Below are 21,379 nucleotides of genomic sequence, written 5' to 3'. Positions count from 1 at the left end.
AAAAAAAAACAAGTGAAGAAAACGATTTGTCCAAAGACGAGGGGAGGAGAAAGAAAACTTGTAAATTTAAACATTACTTTTATATAAAATATATTAAATTAAATATTAATATGCATATTAAATGTTTTATAATGGATCAAATTTCATAAATTTTAAAAATAACAACAGTCCAAGCAAAAGAAAGTAAAGAATAATAGAAGCAAAATAAATGCACAAAATAAATAAATAAATGCACAAATGTCTTTCGTTGCACGTGCCAATTGCGTGCGAGTGTACCTTGCACTTGTCGCACACGAAATGTACATATATGGGATCTTTTGTCCCACTATTTTGTGTGTACCATCGTGTACCACTCTAAATTTATTATAATTTTGAATTATATTTTTTTCAATTTTAATATATTATGCTTTAATATTATAAAGAGATAATTAATAAGGGTTTACCCATCCAATTAGGGTTTATAATTATTTTTTTTATATTTATTTGAATTAATAATTAATTATTTGGGTTCATTAATTCAAAGTTAGGGTATATAATTTTTTAAAATTTCAATTTTTAGTGATAAATATTAATTAAAGTTCATAATATAATAATATTTTTTATTTTTATAAAAAACAAATATAAAATAAATAAATTAAGAGTGATACACAGTGGTACACACAAAATAGTGGGACAGATGATCTCATCGGCACGAAATGGAAAAAAGTTGGGTTCTATTTTTAAAAGTTATTCATCTTTTTTTTTTTTTTCAAGTTATTAATTTTGCATCGGTAAGAAATCGTGGTTTCAGCTTTACTATATGACATTAATGCAAGTACCCGTATTTTTTTATAAAAATAATTTTCATTTTTATTTATGCATTATTTTCGTATTTTACACTATACTAATAAGTAAATTTATATTAATAATCAATACAATAAAATAGCATGGAGAAATGTGATAAAGATTGTTATACCTAAAACTGGACAGGCTTATAAACATAGGCTACATAGCCGGATGGGGCAGTGGGGGTACGACTATTACCTCAAATTTTGTTTTTTCTTTAGTAATATATATTATGTATTAAGAATGATTTTGTTTATATTTGTTTTTTTTTTTTAGGGAAATTTTGTTTATATTTTGTACCCCTAAAATAATGAGAGTCCTTGTATTTGTGTGGGCTTTGGGCCAAACTTAATTTAGAAAAGCCGGTTGATAATGGCGAGCCCTTCACTGCTTTGAGTGGGCCCAACTTAACTTTAAAATGGGGGCTAAAGTGATATAGGTATATTTAACTAATAAAAAAAAATTCTAACTCAATTAAAGAGACCAAAACAGGTAAATTCTAACTAATTTTCTTTCGTATTTTTTAACTATGTTTTGAAATATATTATTTTTAACATTAAAGTATCATTTACGTTCATGTTTATAAAGATATTTTTTTGTACCCCCAATTTAAAAATTCTGGATTCGCTACTGTTATAAAGTAAATACATTGGTAGATATGTTCATGATAATACCTAATATTTATTGCATGTTTCACTTTCAAGATATATAACATGAAATTCAATGAGGATAGCAAATTTAGTATGTTCCATTAATTTGTTAATATGAAACATAAGCTAATAAAGATTATAATTGTGTAGAATGGTTAATATGCAAATTATATTCTATGTTAATTATTTATTCATATTTTCTTATTTTTTACATTCTATGTTAATATGCATATATTCAACATAATAAACTCACATAGAGAAATAAAATATTCAATTTTATTGGGGGCACGCCTCTCGTACGTGCACGTGGTGTGCACGTGCCAATCGTGTGCGAGCGTTGGCTTCATCTTTTTGCACGAAGGATCGGAGGAGATGAAACTTCTGATGGCTGAGAAGACCTCATCTTGAATGAAAAAGATTAGTAGCCTCATTTTGCAGTGATCAGATTCTTGATTACGACTGTTCTCTAAGATTTTTGTCATATTTTCTAGTGGCAAAAATCAGTTGATGTTTCTAACAACTTACCTCATTTTGAAACACAGTATGAATCTATGATGATTTTCATTTCATTTCTCTGTGGGTTTATTTTTGCAGAATGTCTTGTTTGCTTTTGGATGTTTTTTCTTGAGTTCGTTGATGTGTTGATACTACATTTAGGTGTCTTGCTTAAATTTTTTGAAGGATTAATTTTATGTAAATACATGAATTTTCAAATTTCGAATGAGTACTATTTTTGGTCAATTAATATTTAAACTTTGTATATTTTGAAATTCGGCCCAAATTAAAATTCTGGATACATTTATTTTTATGTGGACGCCAGAATATTATCAAGCCCATATTTAAATTGCCGAGTTCCAAGCGGCAATAAACCGAATCCAAGTAAGTATCCATAATTTATTTGGAGTCTCCTCCCACATATGGTTAATTATTTGATATATTAAATATTTTATAAATCCTAAATAAAAATCCGTTCTGATACCATTTTTGACGATTTTTTTTCAAAAGTTATGTTACTTTTATTTATTTCCACTAATTTAGAGATTCTCCTAAAATAATCCTAGATTTGTTTCCACTAATTTAGTTATTATAATTCTCCTAAAAATAATCCTAAATTTGTTTCCACTAATTTAGAGATTCTAATTCTCCTATAAATAATCTTAGATTTGTTTCCACAAATTTAGGCATTCTAATTCTCCTAAAAATAATCCTAGATTTGATAATTCTAATTTAGTGATTCTTCTAAAAATAATCCTAGATTTGTTTCAACATATATTTTATTTTTCGATAATTATTTTTTATTTTTCAAATTTTATGTAAAAAAACAGAATATGATTTTAAAATAAGATAATTATTTTATATTTTTTGAATTTTATGTAAAAAAACATTTAGAAGATGATTTTTTTAAAAAGATCGAAATACAGGAAAAAGGTACTTGGGAGATTTGAACCTGAGACATCAATAATATGTGAGTGATACTTTGTCACCTTGTCCGATAGTGGCAACCAGAGTAATGGTTAGAATTCAAAATAAAATAAATCATACGATTGGACATCTCTAGTGTAAATAACGAAGTCGAAATAATTTTTTGTTAAAAATACTCCATTCGTCCATGAAATAAGTTCTTCTTTTTCCTTTTTAGGACGTCCCCAAATAAGTTCCTCTTTCTTTCTTTCCATTTTTGGACAACTACCCCACCACTAATAATATTTTATTTATTCTTACTTTTGTTAGGTCCTGAGGGTCTCCAAATAAGTTCCTCTTTCTTGAAATACTCAGAACATTGGTGATGGCGCGGTCGGCAGATGTATTGTTCATCAGCGCCTCTCTCATATGCTCTGTGGATTCTTCATCGGTGAAGAATGGGGCTAGTCCATCAGTCGAGAGGTTGAACATTTCCCTAGCCTCTTGAGATATGTTGATTGACATCTTTGTTGATTCTGAGAAGCCTTCATTCGTGAAAACAGAAATCTCTGTTTTGAGTTCACCAGTCAATTCATCTGTTTTGATGTTGTCGTAGAATTCTCGGATGATCGACTCGTCGAGAAGAAACTCAGGCGAACATTGAACGAACTTCATCCATTCATGTCGTTCTAAAATCTCGTTGATCTTGTTGAAATCAGCAAACTGTTGGAGTGACTCCAATGTGACAACAGATTCGTAACAAACAACTTGTTGTGATGCTGATTTTCCCATTTGGATCCTTAAGAGGTTTTCTGCAAAAGTCTGATGGCTGATTCTCACAGAGGTAGAACTGTGGATTCTTACTGTTAGTCTTGCAGAAAAAGGTACTCTCAAGGAATTTTGCACACAAAGATTTCTCTGAGATTGAGTAAATCTTTTAGTCGAAGATGAAACGTTTTTGAAGAAGGTGTGAGAGATCGTACATAAGGCGGTTTCAATAAACGTTTGAAATCCGTGCAAATGGAGTCGTGACACGTGGATCACTCCGCTTGTTAGTAAAAAGGGCGGGATCGTGTGATCGTGTGACAACCGTTTTAAAATAGGTGTGCACGTGTCTAATACATAAAATAAAGAGAGTAAGCATTCAGACACAGTGATCATCACTAGATACATCGATGTTTGAAGTGTAAGTTCCCCCTGAGTCTTATGACTGATTCTCCTTTGAATTCAGGTCCGTTGGCTGTTGCTGCACGCTCATTTTCTTCTGTGCTGAAGTGATTCCTCACGGATCACTCTTTCAAAAACTTCTGACGCCATTTTGAATTATGTCTCTGCTTCCTTGAGACGTTGTAGAAGTTCTTGTTTCTTAGACTGAAGAAGTTTCAGTCTGTTGATCAGTCTGCGCTCCTGTACATCTCTTTTGTCAGATTCATCTTCATCTGTAATGAAGTGGCGCATGACGATCCTTCGAGCATCTTGCACTAGATCAGTCTCTTTGATGATCTGTTTGTGCTCCCTAAGATGATTTTCAAATCTTGTTCTTAGGTGTTGATACTCTAGTCGTGTTTGATCATGTCTGCTCGTTGCTTCTGATTGTGAGTGGGTTGGACTCTGGTTTTCTTCTGGAAAAATGATCCTTTCTTCTTCATCAGAATCCAATGATCCCATCTCAAGTCCAGTGATTCCTCGAAAATATGTATGAACATAATCGCTGGAGGAATCTTTCTTGTTCCTGTACATTGTAAGAGAAAGCAGGGAGAAGCACGCAGGAAACAGGAAACGAACACAGAGCAAGCAATCTCAAGAGTAAACTTAAGAACAGATTTTTGATCAAAAACGACGATACCCTCAAAAGGATCTAGTTCAAATAGAACCTAGTCAGATGCAGATAGTTCTTGCGAACAACCTGCTCTGATACCAATTGTTAGGTCCTGAGGGTCTCGAATAGGTGTATGGGGGGGGGGGGAAATACACCTATGTGCTATTTTACACTTAATCTACTGACCTCAATCAGAGGGATCTCAGTCAGAGATCAAAACGAAACTTTACACGCAAACAAGGACTCCTGTTTTACTAAAATCAGTTTTGACCAACAGGGTTGACGACTGATACTGAAAGCTCTTCAGTAATGAGTTATCAGTTAAGTTACTGGAACTTAACTAATCCAAGTAAGGGCTTCAGTCGTGTTTGTAAAGATAGAGATGATATCACTCTTCCTTACTATCAGAGGATAGTTCAGTCAGATTGATATCATACGCAACGGAAATTAAACTTAGTTTCGTAATAGCCTCGGTGGAGCAGATTGTTGGATTAAGGTTTCTCTTTGCTATTAGTCAGTGTTCAGTTTTATCAATAGAAATAGCACAAGTAAGAATGTAAAACTGAAAGCTGTAAATAACACAGAGACTTTTACGTGGTTCGGAAAAACCCTTTCCTACATCCACTGTCACGACCGCACTTGCTAAGGATAGCAAATTCGGGGAAACCGCGACTAAGGGAGGGAATTTAGGAGCGGGAGTAAGAAAGGGACATATTCGGTTTCTTGATGACTCAACTTGTATAAGGAAATCAATCGAAATATCTAGATATCAATGAAGGCCACAAGGGGACCGTACATAATATTATCCCAAAACGGGGTACTCAATAGTTTTAGTACATTATTAAATAATACATATTGTTTGACATAATATCTTAACATAATCAGTGTTCGCAGCGGAATAATAATAGTTTGAGTATATGTATGAAGACATATACTCTACTCTGAGGTACTCATCCTAGATTGACAGAAGCTCCGCTTGCACACTACATCCTCGATCACAGCTCAACCTGCACATTTAAAAATACATGCAGGGCTAAGTACAAAAGTACTTAGTGGACACTTGCCGAAATTTACATACATGCATAATATTTTATTGTCAAGCCTTTCAACAGTAGTAATATACGAGGGTTTTCCTTTAAAGACTCGTATTTACCAAACATAATATCATTTCTTTCATCAATAACCCGCGCAGGTATTTTATATCATTAATCACCATATCAGTAACTCGTGCCGAGAGGGAGGCCTCCCTCTACGGACACTATGATCGGCCAACCCGCTAGATGACTCACGATCACAAGGTGTACACTAATTCCGAAGGGATTTGCGGTCCCATCCAGAATCCGAATTCGATTAACATCAGATAGGCAATTAATAATAAAACATAAAGCATTTAGGCATTGACAATATCATTTAAATTCATAAGCATAAAGTCTTAACAATTCTAATATATAATTTTAGTTTATACGTAGAAAGCCTACCTGAATAGCAGACTCACGGTTTAGCTCTAACTCTGGTGCTTGACCTTTAATTCGAGAAAATAAAATAAGATTCTAATTCTCGAAAAATCTCAATAAATGAGGATGCGTGAAATGATTATGCATTACTCATATTCCTTTAATTAAATTATGAGATGTTAATCCTATTTAAGGAATTAAAGCTCGTCTTATGAGGTCGGATTATTAATCTTTAATAATCTACTCATCTTAAAATAATCTAATTCACTTACTAATTAATAATTAGTAAGTCTTAAAATTTATCACTAATTAAAATAATTAGGATTAAATAATGGGCCTAAATTAATAAATCTCATTGGTCTTAACTAATAAATTTCATTGAACTTAATCAATTAAAATAGTAGGAGTTCAATTAATAAAAATAATAAATTCATTATTAATAATTAATAGAAGCCCAATCAAAATAAATAATAAGAGCTCATTTATAAAAATAATAGAGTCCAAACAATATATATATTAGCCCAATGGAAATAAAATAAGCAAAGCCCAATTGAATTAATCTCCGGCCCAATAAAATAAACTAGGCCCAAAAGGAATTTAATTCGAGCCCAAATGAACAAATTCAAAGCCCAATGCATTAATAATATTAGGCCCAACATCAATTAAATTCTAAAGCCCAACAAATGAGGCCCAAGATAATAAAATCATGAAGCCCAATAAGTGAGCCCATCATCACCCTTAAAATAATTAGTAAATTTTAATATTAATCTTATCTCGTCAAAACCTTAGACTCAAAACATTATCACATACTACCATTTAGGTTCGAAACTATTTATTCGAACATCAACATGCGCATTAATCATAACTCGTTCTATTTATGTCATCAAGTCAAATATTCCGTCATTTAAAAAAAACAAAACCTATAATATTACATAGATAAATTATATCATCATAGATCATGCTTTCTCATACATAAAACAATTTAATCCTTTTCAAATAATCCATATTAATAAGTCGTTTTGAAAAGAATTAATTTAAATGAGAGTTTAACTCAAAATATTTTATTTTATAATCCATTTATAAATACTTGAAATAAGGAACTCCATTTAAATAATTAATTTAAAGGTCAATATATAATTAAATTAATCAAGCTCAATTTAAATTAATAATTAAGAGCTCAAATAATTTAAATAGATATAAGCCCAAATTAATTAGATAAATTAAGTCTATCATGTTTTTCTTTGAATAAGGCTCAAACAATTAAATTAAAATAGGTCCAAATCCTTTAATTAAAAGAAGCCCATCAGATTTTATTTGTAAAGGGCCGAGCCCAAACATTTAAATCGAAGCCCATCTGTTAATTAAATAAGGGCCCAAACAATTTAATTAAAATCGACCCAAGTCTCGGCCCAAACAATTAATAAAATCGGCCCAAGAGGGAGCCCAATATTTTCGGCCCAAACCCGGCTCAAACCCGGCCCAAACCCGGCTGAAACCCGGCCCAAACCCGGCTGAAACCCTAACCTAAATATACACACACAATAAAACACACTCAACACACACACATCAAATGCGCCTCTCTCTCTATCTCTATCTCTCGGCTCTCTCTCTCCCTACTCTCTCTCTCTCTCTCTCTCTTTACTCTCTCTGCACTCTCTCTTCGTTCGGCTGAGGGCGGCGCCGCCTCCGGCGCGCCGCCTCGCCGTCGCCTCCTCCCCTCCTCTCCTTCGGCCACCGCGACCAGCCACCAGGTGTCGCCACCCTCGACTCCCTCGCTCCCTCGGCCGCTGGAACCAGGCGCAGCAGCGCAAGCACGCCGCCGCTCCGTCGCCTCCGCCTCTCCTCCATGGCAGATCCGCCGCCGCCGTTCAACGCCACGGCCACCGCTTGGGTCGACGGGAGCCGCTGGAGCTGCTGCTGCTTCGCCGGGAGTCGACGGATCTGGCCTTCAGCCGTTCGTCTCGCTCGGAGCTCCCGCCGCCGTTGGCTTGCACGGAGTCGCCGCCGACTGCAGCTGCTTCGCCGAGAGTCGACGGATCTGGAGTTGCTGCAGGCTCGTCCGGTGGTCAGTGGCTCGCTGGAGGAGCGCCGCCGCCGGCCGCTGCTGTTGGCAGCAAGAGCCCGGCAGCCGCCTCTCCCGGAGCCGCCGTCGCCGTGAGTCGCAGGGCTCCGACAATCCACCATCCTTTCTTTCTCGTTTTATCACTCACGATAGGTTCGTAAATTTGAATTAAAAACTGAAACTCCTCTTTCCCTTTCTTGGCAGATCGGAGACAACCGCGGCTCCGTCGCCGTCCGTCAACCGCCGGCGACGACGAGCCACCGAGGCTGCCCTCCCCCTGACCTCGACTCACACACGCAAACAGCCAACACAAAGGGTTTTTGTGCGAGAATCATATACTGTAATTGCTCAAATAAAAGTTTTAACTCTTTCCTTGTAACTTCAGTTCACAAGTACATATTTAGTAACTGTAAATCTATGAATTTGCTACTCATTTTCTTCATTTATCAAAGCATATGTAAATCTGAGTTAATGAGCATGTGTTGGTATTCTGGAGTTGATGTATACAATTGAAGGATATTATAATATATAAATTAGAAATATAAACCTTGAATGATGAAAGATGTGGTGTCGTTTCTTGGCTGCGAGAGAGATGGTAGATGAATGTGAGAGGTGGGAATTGGCTGAAAAATGGTGTAGGTTATAAAAGAAAAAAAAATGGGGTGGCTTAGATGGAAATTCTTCAGCTTACAGGTATGAACACTTTCAGCCTGCATGTAAGACTGAAGAATTTCCTTCAGCATGCGCTCCAAATTTCTTCAGCTGGCATGTAAGACTGAAGAATTTCCTTCAGCATGCGTAGTAAGAATTTCTTCAGCATGCTAGGATTATTCAACTTTAATCATTAAAAAAAAAATCTAAGAGATTAATATATTAATTATATGGTTCCAAACTCATTTAAATACATTAAGACATATAAGCCTAATTCTTATTGAAGCATAAAATCCATTTGAGCTTGCTTCTAACATAAATTAAATTACTCATGGGCTTAAGTAAAAATCGATAAAAGATTCATATTTAACACTTCAGTGTTAAATTCTCCACAATAAATTAATGGACTCAAAATATATTTTGAGTGCATCATCTATTGAAAATAGAAAAAATAAATCATCACATATATAAATTATCAAATTCATATAAGTTCGTATTTTATAAATGGATGCTGAACTCTAATTACCATAATAAATCCTTAAATCAGTAATTAAAAGTATATAATCCTTAATAAAAAGTCGGGTCGTTACATACTATCCCCCTTAAAAGAAATTTCGTCCCGAAATTTGCATACCTATGTGAAAAGTTCTGGGTATTTTTCTTTCATCTGGTCCTCAAGTTCCCACGTTGCTTCTTCCGGTCCATGGTGTCTCCACAGTATTTTGACTGACGCGATCGATTTATTCCTTAACTCTTGCACCTTTCGGTCCAAAATGGCTTCAGGTTTTTCCTCGTACGTCAAGTCTGGGTTAAGAATCATTTCATCTTGGTGAATCACGTGTTTGGGGTCAAACACGTACCGTCTCAGCTGTGACACGTGAAACACATTGTGGACGTTTCCAAAGCTAGGTGGCAGTGCCAACCTATACGCTACGGGACCTATTCTTTCAAGGATCTCATAAGGTCCTACAAAACGGGGGTCTCAACTTACCCTTAACACCGAATCTAACGATCCCTTTCGAGGGTGATATTTTAAGGAAAACCTTGTCTCCAATCTTAAATTGTAGTTCAGTTCGTCGGGTATCAGCATAAGACTTCTGTCTGTCCTGGGCCTCTTTAATTCTTGCTCTAATCTGGCGGATGGTCTCAATCATCTCGCTTACTGCATCTGGCCCAAGGATTTTTCTTTCACCCACCTCATCCCAGTAAAGTGGTGATCTACACTTCCTTCCATACAGCGCCTCATAAGGTGCCATATCAATGGTTGCCTGGTAACTATTGTTGTAGGCGAATTCGATCAATGGCAGCACTGATTCCCAACTTCCTCCTCGGTCTAGCACCACTGTCCTCAACATATCTTCGAGGGTCTGAATTGTCCTTTCTGATTGTCCATCTGTTTGAGGGTGAAAGGCGGTGCTAAAGTTTAATCTCGTTCCCAACTCTTTCTGCAAACTGATCCAAAATCTAGAAGTAAATTTTGAATCTCTATCTGAAGTAATGGATATTGGTATTCCATGTAGCCGTACAATCTCACGAATGTACAGTTGGGCTAGTTTCTCCGATCCATGGGTAATTGGAATCGGTATAAAATGAGCGCTCTTTGTGAGACGGTCTACTATTACCCAAATAGCTGTGTTGCCCCTATTTGTCTTGGGTAGACCCGTCACGAAATCCATCGCTATGTGCTCCCACTTCCATTCTGGAATTTCCAATGGCTGTAATTTCCCATATGGTCGTTGATGTAAAGCTTTCACTTGCTGGCATGCAAGGCAACGCTCTACAAACGAGGCTATATCTCGTTTCATCCCGTCCCACCAAAATTTCTGTTTTAGATCTTGGTACATTTTGGTACTTCCGGGATGAGCGGTATAGGGCGTGTCATGAGCTTCACTCATGATCTCGTTTCTCAGTTCCTCGTTATGGGGAACACACAATCTTCCTTCAAAAAGAACTGCGTTATCCGTTGCCTCTTGGTAGCCTCCTGGCGTGCCTGTTCGGATCTTGAGACGAACTTTTTCCAAGCTCTCATCCGCTCTCTGGGCACTGACGATCCTTTCTCTGAGGTCTGGGACGGCTACTAGAGTTGCAATAATTGCTCTTGTCGTTGCCGGTGGCTGAACCACTTCTATCTTCAATTTGTCAAAATCCCTTACAAGCGTGTCCTCTTGAGTGAGAAGAAGTCCTAACTCGGATTGAGTTTTATGACTTAAAGCATCAGCTACTACATTAGCTTTTCCCGGGTGGTAGTTGATACCGCAGTCGTAATCCTTCACGAGTTCGAGCCATCTCCTCTGTCTCATATTCAAGTCTTTCTGCTCGAAGAAATACTTAAGGCTTTTGTGATCAGTGAAGATTTCACATCTAACTCCGTATAGATGGTGTCTCCAAATTTTCAAAGCATGCACAATTGCTGCCAGTTCCAGATCATGAGTGGGGTAGTTCAATTCATGTGGCCTTAGTTGTCGCGAGGCGTAGGCAATGACCTTTCCTTCTTGCATCAACACACAACCTAGCCCATTTTTGGACGCGTCCGTGAAGATCACGTATTCTTTATCGGCTGCTGGAACTGCTAGCACTGGTGCAGTTGTCAATTTCTTCTTCAGCTCTTGGAAGCTGGCTTCACACTCTTCGTTCCACTTATACTTGATTCCTTTGCGAAGTAATTGCGTCATTGGTCTCGCTATTTTAGAGAATCCTTCGATGAATCTCCGGTAGTATCCCGCCAAACCTAAGAAACTCCGGATTTCATTAGGTGTGGTTGGTGATTTCCACTCGCGCACTGCCTGCACCTTGGCGGGGTCCACCTTGATTCCATCTGCTGATACGATGTGCCCTAGAAACATTACTTCTTTCAACCAAAATTCGCACTTGCTGAATTTGGCGAACAACTTCTCCGTCTTTAATGTCTCCAGGATGATTCTCAAATGATTTTCATGTTCTTGGTCATTCTTAGAATAGATGAGGATATCATCTATAAATACTAAGACAAATTTGTCTAAGTATGGATGGAAAACTCGATTCATGAGGTCCATGAATACTGCCGGTGCATTGGTTAGACCAAATGGCATGACAACGAATTCATAGTGACCATATCTTGTGCGGAAAGCGGTCTTAGATATATCCTCTGGTCTGATCTTCAGTTGATGATACCCAGACCTTAAATCTATTTTTGAGAATACACTGGCTCCTTTGAGTTGATCGAACAAATCATCTATCCTTGGAAGAGGGTATTTGTTTTTAAGCGTCAGTTTGTTCAACTCTCGATAATCAATGCACATCCTCATGGTTCCATCTTTCTTCTTGACAAAGAGTACAGGCGCTCCCCAAGGCGAGACACTGGGTCTGATGAAACCCAAGTCCAAGAGTTCCTGTAGTTGCACCTTTAATTCTTGTAGTTCCTTTGGGGCCATCCTGTACGGTGCCTTTGATACTGGGGCAGATCCAGGTTCTAGATCAATGGTGAAATCTAGTTGCCTGTCTGGAGGTAGTCCTGGCAATATTTCAGGAAAAACTTCTGGAAAGTCTCGTACTATTGCCACATCTTCCACCTTCTTGTCTTCACTAGCTTCCCCGTTTAGGTAGACGAGATAAGCTGTGCTTCCTTCCTTCATCATCTCTTTTCTGGCTTGTAATGCGGATATCACTGGTACTCTTTTCTTCATACCTATGCCGTGAAATTCCGTCGGTTCCTTTCCAGGTGGTCGAAGAGAAATTTTTCGTTCACTACAAAGGATGGTGGCGTGATTCTCAGCTAGCCAGTCCATTCCTAAGATCATATCTACGTCCCACATGAGCAGAATATTAAGATTGTTCGCTACCATCTTAAGTTCTCCTATTTCAAATTCTACGTTCGAGCAAACATGTGTGGTGGTAGATCTTTCTCCTGAGGGTGTAGTGATTCTTAAGGCACACTTAGCTCGTTCTGATTCGATTTCTACGGTATCTACGCAAGGGGCAGATATAAAAGAATGCGAGGCACCAGTATCGAACAGAATCATTATGGAAAAACCTTTAAGTTTGCCCATACCTGCCAGGTTTCCCTGGTTTTTCTCGGGCTGGTTTTGGGTGAGAGCAAAGGCTCTCGCCTGCTGCGGCAATGGTTGCTGCCGCCTCTGTTGCTGTTGGCGCTGTTGGTGCTTGTTTTGGTATTGCTGCTGGTATGGTTGTTGTTGGCGGGGCTGGTATTGGTATTGCTGCTGGTATGGCTGTTGTTGGCGGGGCTGGTGTTGCCCTGGAACTGCTTGCAGGGGCTGGGCATAAGTGGCCCTGATTGCCGCGCCCTGCTGTTTGTTGGGGCATTGTGAGGAGTAGTGGCCCTTCTGGCCACACGTGTAGCAACTGTCAGTTCCAGCCTTACAGACACCACGATGTGGTTTGTGGCATTTTGGACAAAGGGGAACTTCATTTTGTCTTTGGCTGCCTCCAGCTGGGGCAGGACCCTGTTGCTTCCCTTGTCCTTGTTGCTGATATTGTCCAAACGGCGCATTTCCTTGCCATGGCCTTTTGTTAGTCTGGTTTTCATTTCCTCTATGGTCGTTCCAGTTGCGCTTCCCTTTAAAGTTCTGAGGGCGTGCAGGTGGGTTGGCTGGCGCTGAGGTCTGTGATGGAGCCAACCTTTCTACTGGCATCGCAGCTTCGATGTCCAGTGCCCTGTTCAAAGATTCAGTGTATGAGAGTCCACCATGACTAGCTAGAGTCATCCGAATCTCGTGCCTCAGACCGGCACAAAATTTCTCCGCCATTTTCTCATCAGTATCCACCTGTTGTGGAGCATAACGCGATAGATCGCAGAACTCTCTGTCATACTCTGTCACCGTCTTCTTCCCTTGTTTCAGGCTATAGAACTCAGCCTCCTTCTTCTTTCTGTAGCTCTTGGGAATATACTTATCATATAATCCCGTCTTAAAGTCTTCCCAAGTGTATGCTGCCCATTGTTCGGGAGTCAGAGTCTTTCGGCGGGCTTCCCACCAAAAGTCAGCCGATCCGGCTAGTTGGAAAGACATACACGAGAGTCGCTCCTCTTCCGTGCAGTGTAGGAAAGTGAAGATACGCTCCAAGGCGCGTATCCAAGCTTCGGCCTCGGCTGGGTCGCCTGTCCCAGTAAATGTGGGCGGATTCTGTCGAAGAAACAGTTCTTCAGTCCTTCTAGCAGGGGGTGGAGGGGGTGGGGTAGGTTCCCTATCGTTTCGCCGCCCTTCAGGTATTTCATCGCGATTTCCATCATTGTTAACGTTTCTCCTAGGGGGGCGACCTCGTTTAGGCGGCATTCTGCAAATTACAAACACCCTTTTTAATACATTCTATACAGGAATCTCTAAGGCAATTAATAAAGAACTGTTTGTTAAATTTAACTTATCATAACTCCAAAACTAAGATATTAACAGGAACCGTTGCATACACAAGTCACATTATTCAAAGTTACTACATTCTTAACTGACTTGTGAAGAATAAAACCCGTAGAGAAACATAAAACATACACGAGATCATCGCAGAAAGCCCATGCTAGGGTCATTTATATCTCATGGAAAATTTTCTCATCGAGGGCTTTTACATTGTCAACCCAAAAATGTAAGTAAAGTCTATCTAGTACTCCCTATGATGTATCGGCTTACTAGTTAAGCAATCACAAAAGGGTTTTTATTCACGGAACGTCCTAGAGACCAACATTTCCGTACTAATGCTAGCTAGAAACAACATAAATAAAATCATAATCATTGGAACGAATCATCGTTTCCGGAGTATATCCACAAGCTAAAAACTACCAAATCTGTGAACTCTGAGTCGTGGTACGACTGTTCCTCGGTGACGCCAGGGGGTCCTCTTCTGGATCCTCCTCGGGGTCCTCCTCCTCATCCTCCTCGGGGTCTTCCTCCTCATCCTCCTCGGGGTCCTCTTCCTCATCCTCGCCCGGCTCCCAGCTGGGCAACGGAGTCTCTCCCTGGCCCTCGCCTGTCTCCTGCATGATCTGGGCTGAGCGGAAGATATCGTCCGCAATCTCACGGATCGGATCGTCTCTGGTGCTGATCCTGGCCGTGGCACGAGGCTTGATCGGAGCTGGAGGTGGCACGGGCTCGGGACGAGTAATTCTCATCGTACCACACTGTGCTATATCGTCATCCTCCTGCATAGGGTATTTACCCCTATCTAGAAACTCCCTCATGTTGGCCATGACCCTGTCGACATCTGCCATGGAAGCCTCAAACCTTGCGTCTATCGTAGGTATCAGTGGTGGTGGAGTAGTAGTAGCTCGGATTGCTGAGTCAGGAGGCGATGGAAAATCCCTACGAGCCCGTGGACGAGAAGGGCCTGTCTCGTCATCGTGCCTACCACGGCGCCCTAGAACTGAGGCACGTGGTGGAGAATCTCGTGGCAAGGCCATCGGAGACTCAGGGGCAGTAGCGGGTGTCTCCGCTGGCAAAGGCGTCCCCACTTGTACGTAGTCTCCCGGAAGGATGTAGGGCCCTAGAGGAGCACGGCCCCACAAAGTGAAACAGATCTGAAGCTCCGCAATAAAGCTAGGGAAGTCTCCCATGAGGTCGTGGTAATCTTCTCGGCGAAAGATGTAGTGGGCAGAAATCTGCCTAGCCCATCCCTGCCACTCGGAAGGTAACAGTAAGATCAACCTCTGGATACCGTCATACCCTGATACTCCATGTGCACTCGCCTCGACCCAGTGTCTGTGAAAACCTGCGAGGAACTGTCCGAGGTTATCCCCGTGACATGGAGCATAGGTGCGGTAGGACCGCTCGACCTCCTCTGGACTAGCCCATGGGGGCAGTGGTCGTCGTCGGGTGAAAACAGTTCTCGCCATCTAACAAAGGAAATTCTATCGTCAAAAGTAGCACACGACAAGTAACTTAAGGCGATAAGGTTCTAAATATCTAAAATCGGAAAACAAGTTCGGTTCAATAACCATAACGTGCAAAAATACCTCATCATCTAAATCTAGCATTTACACAAGTCATACAAGTTCTTAATACTTAATCACAGATTACCTAATTCGACTATCATATAGTTCTAGCGTTGTTGTTTACCGAACTTAGGGCTTGTTATGTGATGATGATATTTTCTTAAATCTAGCAACGAGCACTAAAAGTTTCAACAAAATAAGTTCAAAAGGCCAAGCTAATTCGAGATCTCATCGTAGAAAAAAAAAAAAAAACACTCGAATATTTAAGCTATGCCCATGCCATCAACGTACTATTGGCGTTCGTTACGCTGCTCAATCTTCATGCTCGTGGTTTCATCATGCGATCCTTCGTGTGATTCTTCTTTCTCTATTTCGACCATCATTGTCGATGTCATCGTAACATGAAGAAAAAGTTAAGGTATCTCCCTAAGTTCTCTTCTATGTTCCGTCGTGAGAGTGAGCATATATAACTTAACAGTTCTAAGTTCTTGTGATTCATACCATAGTCATACTTATTCATGCTTCATACATTTCAAGAAATTAACTTAATTAAAACTTGAAAGTACTTACCATAACCTCCGTTGAGCGTGACGAGATGTAGTGCCAAGCTTTTGTCAACTAGTTCAAAAGTGTATTAACTTACTTAATCTAGACTCAACTTAGAAGGAATGATTAGTACTCAGAGCAAAAGAAATGCTCTGATACCATTCTGTCACGACCGCACTTGCTAAGGATAGCAAATTCGGGGAAACCGCGACTAAGGGAGGGAATTTAGGAGCGGGAGTAAGAAAGGGACATATTCGGTTTCTTGATGACTCAACTTGTATAAGGAAATCAATCGAAATATCTAGATATCAATGAAGGCCACAAGGGGACCGTACATAATATTATCCCAAAACGGGGTACTCAATAGTTTTAGTACATTATTAAATAATACATATTGTTTGACATAATATCTTAACATAATCAGTGTTCGCAGCGGAATAATAATAGTTTGAGTATATGTATGAAGACATATACTCTACTCTGAGGTACTCATCCTAGATTGACAGAAGCTCCGCTTGCACACTACATCCTCGATCACAGCTCAACCTGCACATTTAAAAATACATGCAGGGCTAAGTACAAAAGTACTTAGTGGACACTTGCCGAAATTTACATACATGCATAATATTTTATTGTCAAGCCTTTCAACAGTAGTAATATACGAGGGTTTTCCTTTAAAGACTCGTATTTACCAAACATAATATCATTTCTTTCATCAATAACCCGCGCAGGTATTTTATATCATTAATCACCATATCAGTAACTCGTGCCGAGAGGGAGGCCTCCCTCTACGGACACTATGATCGGCCAACCCGCTAGATGACTCACGATCACAAGGTGTACACTAATTCCGAAGGGATTTGCGGTCCCATCCAGAATCCGAATTCGATTAACATCAGATAGGCAATTAATAATAAAACATAAAGCATTTAGGCATTGACAATATCATTTAAATTCATAAGCATAAAGTCTTAACAATTCTAATATATAATTTTAGTTTATACGTAGAAAGCCTACCTGAATAGCAGACTCACGGTTTAGCTCTAACTCTGGTGCTTGACCTTTAATTCGAGAAAATAAAATAAGATTCTAATTCTCGAAAAATCTCAATAAATGAGGATGCGTGAAATGATTATGCATTACTCATATTCCTTTAATTAAATTATGAGATGTTAATCCTATTTAAGGAATTAAAGCTCGTCTTATGAGGTCGGATTATTAATCTTTAATAATCTACTCATCTTAAAATAATCTAATTCACTTACTAATTAATAATTAGTAAGTCTTAAAATTTATCACTAATTAAAATAATTAGGATTAAATAATGGGCCTAAATTAATAAATCTCATTGGTCTTAACTAATAAATTTCATTGAACTTAATCAATTAAAATAGTAGGAGTTCAATTAATAAAAATAATAAATTCATTATTAATAATTAATAGAAGCCCAATCAAAATAAATAATAAGAGCTCATTTATAAAAATAATAGAGTCCAAACAATATATATATTAGCCCAATGGAAATAAAATAAGCAAAGCCCAATTGAATTAATCTCCGGCCCAATAAAATAAACTAGGCCCAAAAGGAATTTAATTCGAGCCCAAATGAACAAATTCAAAGCCCAATGCATTAATAATATTAGGCCCAACATCAATTAAATTCTAAAGCCCAACAAATGAGGCCCAAGATAATAAAATCATGAAGCCCAATAAGTGAGCCCATCATCACCCTTAAAATAATTAGTAAATTTTAATATTAATCTTATCTCGTCAAAACCTTAGACTCAAAACATTATCACATACTACCATTTAGGTTCGAAACTATTTATTCGAACATCAACATGCGCATTAATCATAACTCGTTCTATTTATGTCATCAAGTCAAATATTCCGTCATTTAAAAAAAACAAAACCTATAATATTACATAGATAAATTATATCATCATAGATCATGCTTTCTCATACATAAAACAATTTAATCCTTTTCAAATAATCCATATTAATAAGTCGTTTTGAAAAGAATTAATTTAAATGAGAGTTTAACTCAAAATATTTTATTTTATAATCCATTTATAAATACTTGAAATAAAGAACTCCATTTAAATAATTAATTTAAAGGTCAATATATAATTAAATTAATCAAGCTCAATTTAAATTAATAATTAAGAGCTCAAATAATTTAAATAGATATAAGCCCAAATTAATTAGATAAATTAAGTCTATCATGTTTTTCTTTGAATAAGGCTCAAACAATTAAATTAAAATAGGTCCAAATCCTTTAATTAAAAGAAGCCCATCAGATTTTATTTGTAAAGGGCCGAGCCCAAACATTTAAATCGAAGCCCATCTGTTAATTAAATAAGGGCCCAAACAATTTAATTAAAATCGACCCAAGTCTCGGCCCAAACAATTAATAAAATCGGCCCAAGAGGGAGCCCAATATTTTCGGCCCAAACCCGGCTCAAACCCGGCCCAAACCCGGCTGAAACCCGGCCCAAACCCGGCTGAAACCCTAACCTAAATATACACACACAATAAAACACACTCAACACACACACATCAAATGCGCCTCTCTCTCTATCTCTATCTCTCGGCTCTCTCTCTCCCTACTCTCTCTCTCTCTCTCTCTCTTTACTCTCTCTGCACTCTCTCTTCGTTCGGCTGAGGGCGGCGCCGCCTCCGGCGCGCCGCCTCGCCGTCGCCTCCTCCCCTCCTCTCCTTCGGCCACCGCGACCAGCCACCAGGTGTCGCCACCCTCGACTCCCTCGCTCCCTCGGCCGCTGGAACCAGGCGCAGCAGCGCAAGCACGCCGCCGCTCCGTCGCCTCCGCCTCTCCTCCATGGCAGATCCGCCGCCGCCGTTCAACGCCACGGCCACCGCTTGGGTCGACGGGAGCCGCTGGAGCTGCTGCTGCTTCGCCGGGAGTCGACGGATCTGGCCTTCAGCCGTTCGTCTCGCTCGGAGCTCCCGCCGCCGTTGGCTTGCACGGAGTCGCCGCCGACTGCAGCTGCTTCGCCGAGAGTCGACGGATCTGGAGTTGCTGCAGGCTCGTCCGGTGGTCAGTGGCTCGCTGGAGGAGCGCCGCCGCCGGCCGCTGCTGTTGGCAGCAAGAGCCCGGCAGCCGCCTCTCCCGGAGCCGCCGTCGCCGTGAGTCGCAGGGCTCCGACAATCCACCATCCTTTCTTTCTCGTTTTATCACTCACGATAGGTTCGTAAATTTGAATTAAAAACTGAAACTCCTCTTTCCCTTTCTTGGCAGATCGGAGACAACCGCGGCTCCGTCGCCGTCCGTCAACCGCCGGCGACGACGAGCCACCGAGGCTGCCCTCCCCCTGACCTCGACTCACACACGCAAACAGCCAACACAAAGGGTTTTTGTGCGAGAATCATATACTGTAATTGCTCAAATAAAAGTTTTAACTCTTTCCTTGTAACTTCAGTTCACAAGTACATATTTAGTAACTGTAAATCTATGAATTTGCTACTCATTTTCTTCATTTATCAAAGCATATGTAAATCTGAGTTAATGAGCATGTGTTGGTATTCTGGAGTTGATGTATACAATTGAAGGATATTATAATATATAAATTAGAAATATAAACCTTGAATGATGAAAGATGTGGTGTCGTTTCTTGGCTGCGAGAGAGATGGTAGATGAATGTGAGAGGTGGGAATTGGCTGAAAAATGGTGTAGGTTATAAAAGAAAAAAAAATGGGGTGGCTTGGATGGAAATTCTTCAGCTTACAGGTATGAACACTTTCAGCCTGCATGTAAGACTGAAGAATTTCCTTCAGCATGCGCTCCAAATTTCTTCAGCTGGCATGTAAGACTGAAGAATTTCCTTCAGCATGCGTAGTAAGAATTTCTTCAGCATGCTAGGATTATTCAACTTTAATCATTAAAAAAAAAATCTAAGAGATTAATATATTAATTATATGGTTCCAAACTCATTTAAATACATTAAGACATATAAGCCTAATTCTTATTGAAGCATAAAATCCATTTGAGCTTGCTTCTAACATAAATTAAATTACTCATGGGCTTAAGTAAAAATCGATAAAAGATTCATATTTAACACTTCAGTGTTAAATTCTCCACAATAAATTAATGGACTCAAAATATATTTTGAGTGCATCATCTATTGAAAATAGAAAAAATAAATCATCACATATATAAATTATCAAATTCATATAAGTTCGTATTTTATAAATGGATGCTGAACTCTAATTACCATAATAAATCCTTAAATCAGTAATTAAAAGTATATAATCCTTAATAAAAAGTCGGGTCGTTACATCCACGGCTGGTTGATCAGACCAACAATCCACTCCGCAAGTGCTTCACTGGTGCACTGCAAACCGTACCCGTGTGCTTGCCTGGTGCACACAACCGTAAACTGAAGAAAACCCTTCTTCAGCACCCACACACCTCGCGTAGGATTTCCCTGCTAAGCACACCTCGTGCTCAGACTTTTCACTCAGAGTTCAGAGTACCTTCCTGAACTCCGAACCACTCAAACACTCTTATGGGGGGGAGGTTTGAACGAGTGCCAACTATACTTACAAAGAACAAGTTCTTTGAAGCAAGTTTGACTTTTGGCTTCTGGGTAAACAGATATATGCCTAGGGTCTAAGAGAATGTATGTAATCAGCAGTGACTGATTTTGGCTTTGGAATTCTCTTCTTCGATTCAAGCTTTGGGGCGGTTAAGCTTTAGGCTGAGTAGCAATTTCGGCAGAGCTTCAGCTTATGTCGTTGAATCGGTGAAGGTTGAAGTGATCCTCGAGCGCTATTTGTAGGAGAACTCTTGAATAGATCCGTTGGCGTAAATCGTCCTCAAGATTTCTTCCGTTGGAGGGCAATTCGAATTTGGGCTGAGGCTTCAATCTTCGAGGTTCCTTGTCTGTGTGGAAACGGCTCTCTTTGATGGACAGGAGATGTGACATATCTGAAAAGTAACCACCAGATAGGAATGACCTCTGCAGAGATAAGATATTCTGAGATCTCTGCATTTAATGCGGCTGTACTTGTACGTACGTGGCTTCCTCTGAACGTTGGAAG

At 39.4% G+C, this 21,379-nt stretch overlaps 1 protein-coding gene across 1 annotated transcript; it reads left to right on the top strand.

The window, feature by feature from the left end:
- The first annotated feature begins 3,701 nt into the window (after positions 1 to 3,701).
- On the top strand, positions 3,702 to 8,757 carry LOC130990863 (actin-binding protein wsp1-like). The gene is made up of 4 exons (XM_057915092.1): positions 3,702 to 3,741; positions 4,108 to 4,150; positions 7,823 to 8,303; positions 8,416 to 8,757. Exons 1-4 carry the CDS (start codon positions 3,702 to 3,704, stop codon positions 8,722 to 8,724), a joined length of 873 nt encoding a protein of 290 aa, XP_057771075.1. The 3' UTR covers positions 8,725 to 8,757.
- Positions 8,758 to 21,379: the final 12,622 nt, after the last annotated feature.

Source organism: Salvia miltiorrhiza, chromosome 6 (assembly GCF_028751815.1).
Source record: "Salvia miltiorrhiza cultivar Shanhuang (shh) chromosome 6, IMPLAD_Smil_shh, whole genome shotgun sequence".
Lineage (NCBI taxonomy): Eukaryota > Viridiplantae > Streptophyta > Magnoliopsida > Lamiales > Lamiaceae > Salvia > Salvia miltiorrhiza.
This window is presented reverse-complemented; position numbering and strand designations above follow the sequence as displayed.

Coding starts and splice junctions, on each gene's coding strand:
- LOC130990863 (XM_057915092.1), top strand. CDS start 3,702: ATGGCTGATTCTCACAGAGGTAGAACTGTGGATTCTTACT. Junction 3,742..4,107: donor TAGAACTGTGGATTCTTACT/GTTAGTCTTGCA, acceptor CTTTGAATTCAG/GTCCGTTGGCTGTTGCTGCA. Junction 4,151..7,822: donor TCATTTTCTTCTGTGCTGAA/GTGATTCCTCAC, acceptor CGTTCGGCTGAG/GGCGGCGCCGCCTCCGGCGC.